This window comes from Myxocyprinus asiaticus, chromosome 41 (assembly GCF_019703515.2).
Source record: "Myxocyprinus asiaticus isolate MX2 ecotype Aquarium Trade chromosome 41, UBuf_Myxa_2, whole genome shotgun sequence".
NCBI classification, from domain to species: Eukaryota; Metazoa; Chordata; class Actinopteri; order Cypriniformes; family Catostomidae; genus Myxocyprinus; species Myxocyprinus asiaticus.
Window position 1 is genome coordinate 2,696,501 of NC_059384.1, and position 6,000 is coordinate 2,702,500.

Sequence of the window (6,000 nt, forward strand, 5' to 3'; positions counted from 1 at the left end):
CCTCTCTGGACTCTTAAAAAGTCTTAAATTTAGCTTCATAAAACCACCAGAAACACTGCATGTGTGTGTGTGTGTGTGTGTGTGTATATATATACTGTTTTGATGATTCTTACATTCCAATGATCTTATGTATGTTGATCATGTCATTCATGCTTTCCCCATCGGGCCAATGTATTCGTTCTTGCGTTCAAAAATGTATTACTCACACTGGCGGCCAAATGTTTGGAATAATGTACAGATTTTGCTGTTTTGGAGGGAAATTGGTACTTAAATTCACCAAAGTGACATTCAGCTGATCACACAGTATAGTCAGGACATTACTGATGTAAAAAACAGCACCATCACTATGGTAAAAATGGTAAAAAGTCATTTTTGATCAAATCTAGACAGGCCCCATTTCTAGCAGCCATCACTCCAACACCTTATCCTTAAGTAATCATGCTAAATTGCTAATTTGGTACTAGAAAATCACTTGCCATTATATCAAACACAGTTGAAAGATATTTGGTTCATTAAATGAAGCTTAACATTGTCTTTGTTTGTTTTTGAGTTGCCACAGTTTGCAATAGACTGGCATGTCTTAGGGGGCTTTCACACTGGGCACGTTTGCTGCGGTCCGATTCCGAGTGCGATTTGTTCCCGGTGCCCCCGCAGCTTTGGTCTGGTTTCACACTCACTTGATTCTATCGAACCCCGGTCCATTTGCGTTCATCTTACGTCATCACAAACACGCATGGAGAACACAACGCAACTCATCATACTTTGTTATTTTGGTGCCATTATGCACAGCAGAGTGAACGACAGCTGCGTATATGTGCGCTTCATGGCGTAACTCATCAGATGTCCAGAGGAAGGCGGCTTGCTGCTGCTCGCAAACGGCGTTTTTTGAGGAGACAGCTGATTGCAAGGAATTCATTTGCATCTTTGTTTACACTGCACGCTTACTCACGCTCGTGTCCAAGGTGAAGTTATCGCCACTGTCATCTCCTATTATACCCTATATTTATAACCTATAATAGTATTTATATATAGTATTTATAAGGTGTATAGATAGATAGTTGTCGTCATCGGCTAAAACGCATGCGCAGGTTACTTTACTTCCTGAACGAGTGCGCACCCGAGTCCGAGTTGCTTTCACATTCACGTGAATCGCGCTACAGTTCCATTGCAACCGAACTCAGACCACCTCCTACAGGTAGTCTCTGGTTTGGTACCATGGTGCGCTCCCCGGTCCGCACGACAGCTTTCACATTACCAATTTTTCATGCGAACCGTGCTCTATTTCGAACTAAACTGCCAGTGTGAAAGCACCCTTAAAGTCAATATTAGGTCAAAAATGGCAAAAAAATGGAAAGTTAATCTGTTTTGGTGTTCATTTAAAAATACACCTTTATCTGTACCTGAATGCTTTAATGTTTTCAAATGTACATGTCCTCCCAATATTCAAAATAGTGGTTGATCAATATTGTTTTACATTGATCAATTCTTAAACTTGACCTTTTCTTTACATTTGCCCCGCCCCATCATGAATATTGGTTACATTACTTGTGTACAATAACATTTTTACTGTAATATTTAATATTTAATGTATTGATCAGGCCAAGACCAGTCTTGTTACTGTCACGGATGTTTAGAACAGAAACTTGCATAGTTGTAAGTTGCTTTGGATCCAAGTGAAGGCAATTAGACGATAGTTGATCTGTACACAACCTTCATTCAAACACAAGCACTAGCTCGAATATTGGAAAAGTAACAGCAAGATTTCAGTTCATACGACTGCTCGTTATGTGCTATAGTGCTGTTTATAACATTAGCATGGTTCATTCTTACCAGATAGCTGTTTAAAGTGTGCAAGTGTGTAGTTTTGTTTTTTATGAAACATTGATCTATGCTTCTATTGAAACTTTCACACTCAAGTATCGTTTTCAAGGTGATGTGATACTGTACAAAACGATCGCACAATAAAGAAACCAGTAAAAGCTTAGGTTTAGGAGAATGGTTGTTGTGCTGCATTCAGTTCAAGCTTTGAAAAAATGATGTGTCGTCACAGAAGTGTGAGTTCAGCGTCAAACTCTGCCGACTGTGGATAATTTATGACTGGAGAGCAACCACAGTCCCACACATGAGCTTTTTATCCTGCTTCACAGTTCATAACCAAGACCAATTGGTTGTGTGCATCATCACTTCCTGTTGAGTGTCACTCGAGAACCCTCTCAATGAAGTTCACCTGTCAAAACGAGTCAATATGATATACTGGTCCCTGGAAATGGCTTGGGTCCCTCCTTCAAAGTAAGTCTGTGGGATTTGTGGCCTGTTTAAACATCCGCCAGGCAGAAGTCGTACATCAGATCATGTAGAGAAGTAAAATCACACCTCTCCTCGACAAGCTGAATGATTTGAGGTGTCGTTCATGTCTGTATCACAAATGGAGTAGGTATTAAAGCCAGCCTGACCTCATGACATTTTTTTGCAAAATTATATTATGTAGTTCCTTAACCGCTTCAACTATCCGGTGGGTCCAATAGGGGGCGCTATATCACGATAAAAGTTAACGCTTAAAATGTTCAAGTTTTTGTATACATAAGTCAGTCATATGGGGTATCGTTTGAAAGCTTAGAATCTGCACCTTTTATAGATAACCAACACTTCTGCATTTATGTTACATAAAATAGCAAAATAAGGCCTGAAAACAATCACGTCACAAATCAGCGCCACCTAGAGGTCATATGATAGAAATATGAATATAAATGTCTTTCATGCTTTTATTTCAAATGAAAGCTCTCATTCTCAGGAATGCGACTGTACAGTTTATTTGTTTCCCTAATACACCAGTTTACACCAATACACGTATCGCGGCAGTTTTGAGGTGAAATGTCCACTGTGTGGCGCTAAAAGCGAGTTAAATATTCTCCCAAACAGATAAGGTTCGTAAGGTTAATGCTCTATCGAGTTTTAAATCAACAAAACCAACCTCCCTACCCTAAACCTTAAACCTAACCGATAGTGTCAGAAAAAGCAAATGAAAGTAATTATGTAACAGCATAACTTCTATAGCTAAATATGAGAGCCTGGTGACTTCAGAGGCAGAGCAAATTATGACATTTTGAGAAAAGATAGCAAAGACAAATATTTCTTTCTTTGAAATAATATGCACTGATGATTCATGTACAATTAGACTGTGAATGTGTATTAAGAAAGTAAATAGTATTAATAGTATTAATTTTGGAGTCTGTTGTGAGCTTTACTAAGTTGTGACGTAGGTTTATTTAGTCACTGTGGATTTCTACAAATGGGTCAACTGGATACATTTCTCAGGTCTTGCCATTGGGAGCTAATGGGAGATTAGTCTGCTAGCTTATTGTGCTCAAGTCTCAAACAGGCCCTTCAAGAAGAGGTCATGTGGGTCAGGGATTCCACTGAGGTTTATCTAGCTTATTAGATCAATCAGTTAATTGCCGTAAGTCACACTAGCTTCTGTTTTAGCTTGACTTTGAGTTTCCATAATGCGAGACTCTTTGCCTGATTCGTCACAGCTATCATGCAATTCTAATAGCTTTTACTAGCAAACTCTTGGCCCAGCATACCAAGACGTGGCTTACATCCCATTGCCAATCCTATGCTAAAACTTCAATGTGTTAAACTGTACGTTTTTTAGGTACATTTTCATTTGAATCAGCTTTTACCTGACGTTGACTAAATTACGTCTTAATTAGAAATGGAATGGATTTACTAGTGGCATATATATTCTCAAGAAATAAATAAGTCAAATTTACAGCTCAACAAAGTAAAAACTTGCCATATAGAGCCAACTAAACTATATACCTGAAACTATGACTAAAAAACGTAAATACAAAACTATATATAAACTATATAATTTATATAATAAATAAATAAATATAATATAATAAATATTATCTCCGAAGCTCAGGGATGCATATAAGCAACCATGGGCCCACCAAACATGTTTATCAGCTGTTATTGGTGCTAAAAATGATATAATATTAAATAAATATATAGCTATATATTTGTTTGTATTTTCATAATTATTATTATTTATTTTTTTTCTTCATATTTTTATGAGGACAATAAAGTTTCTAAACAAAAAACAAATACCTTTTTATTGTTTTGAAACTACATCTTCCATCACGTCTAAGCTCATTTTTAAATTATATTTGGGAAAGTTTGCCATCTGCAGGGGTTTAGGAGTAATGCAAGCATAATTAGAGCTCTTTTAAATGGGTGTGGATGTGTTTCACATATGTGCTCCCCTTCCTTCCTGTACACAGCCTAAAAAAATGTCTTACTCAGTATTTTTGTCTTGTTATCCAGTAAAAATATCCTTGAAACAGCATTTGTTTTCTTGAAGAGCCAAATGAAGTAGGTTTTAGCTTAAAACAAGGGGAACACGTTTATTTTTCTTACCCCTCTGGCAAATATTTTTGTCTTGTTTTAAGCTCAAACCTCACAAAATTTAGTTTGGTTTCTCAGAAAACTGACATCTTATGTAATTTTGCTTCTCAAGTAAATTATTGGTTCTGATTCTAACCGTGTCTTCTTTTCAGGATGTTTTGTGTATATATTGTTTTTGGAATTATTGCTTGTCCAGTGTTGTACAGTTTGGAGTGGTCACGTTTGCCTTTGGTGGGTTTTGTTAAACTATCACCTTCATGTCTAACTTTCTCTCTCATTTTCTTCGTAGGTATTGGAAAAAACGTAATATGCGACCGCGCCGCGACACCGCTGGATGCCTTCCGCATGATGTCAGCAGCCCAGTACTACCCTAAACTGCTAAGCATAATGGGTAACGTGTTGCGCTTCCTTCCAGCATTTGCTCGTATGAAGGAGCTCCTGGAAGAAGGTTATGTCGGGGAACTCTTGGTCTGCGAGGCGCAAGTGCACGCCGGCAGCCTGCTTGGGAAGAAGTACAACTGGAGCTGCGATGACCTCATGGGCGGCGGTGGACTCCACTCTGTGGGCAGCTACATCATCGACCTGCTCACATTTCTAACTGGCCGGCGAGCAGTGAAGGTCCACGGCTTCCTCAAGACCTTCGTCAAGCAGACAGACCACATCCAAGGTATTCGCCAAATCACCAGTGATGACTTCTGCACCTTTCAGATGGTGCTAGAGGGTGGTGCTTGCTGCACGGTGACGCTCAACTTCAACGTTCCAGGTGAGTTCCGTCAAGAGGTGGTGGTCGTGGGCACGGCCGGTAGGTTGACGGTGTGTGGGACGGACTTGTACGGACAGAAGAACGAAGGCGAAGGTGGACAAGAGCTCTTGCTGAAAGACAACACACCTGTGTGGAACGCATCCTTACCTGACAAGGCGTTCCGAGACATCCCGTCGCCTTACCTTACTGGCACCCTCTGTATGGTTCAGGCAGTACGGCAGGCCTTCCAAGACCAAGACGACCGTCGGACCTGGGACGGTCGGCCGCTCACTATGGCTGCTACCTTTGAGGACTGTCTATATGCACTTTGTGTCGTGGACACGATCAAGAAGTCCAATCAATGTGGAGAGTGGCAGAACATTGTCGTGATGACGGAAGAACCGGAGGTCAGCCCAGCTTACCTGATCAGCGAGGCCATGCGTCGCAGCAGAATGTCGCTGTACTGCTAATGCAACGCGTAAGATTCTGGAAAAGTGGAAACGCAAGCAAGGTTGATTGCAGCTAAGCGTTCTTACCGTAAGCAAACAGCAATAGTTGCTCTCAAACGGATTATAATTATGAACACCATCGCTTGCATAGTCTCGTTGGATTTACATGTTTGAGAGACTGGATACTGTACATTGTGTTTTCCTGGGAATACCACACCTTGAAGACATGCAACCAGTGGAGACTTGCCTTGTCCTTGTTGCAGAGAGTTACATTTCACCTGATGGGCTTGACTGCATCTATCCTATGTTTTTGTAGCACATGTTGGTGTGTCGACCATTGGTTAAAACATAAATTGTTTGGCTGCTAGTCCTTTTAGAGACCTACTACTGGTCAAGTCA

The 6,000-nt window shown here is 40.2% G+C and overlaps 1 protein-coding gene across 1 annotated transcript in view; it reads left to right on the top strand.

Moving 5' to 3' along the window:
• Positions 1-6,000, top strand: part of LOC127431998 (glucose-fructose oxidoreductase domain-containing protein 1-like) — a 32,406-nt gene that overhangs the window by 24,296 nt on the left and 2,110 nt on the right. The window contains exon 2 of the mRNA XM_051682713.1: positions 4,700-6,000. This exon is cut by the window's right edge and continues 2,110 nt beyond it. Coding sequence (XP_051538673.1) covers positions 4,700-5,622 — 923 coding nt within the window. The 3' untranslated portion in view covers positions 5,623-6,000. The remainder of the gene's footprint in view (positions 1-4,699) is intronic.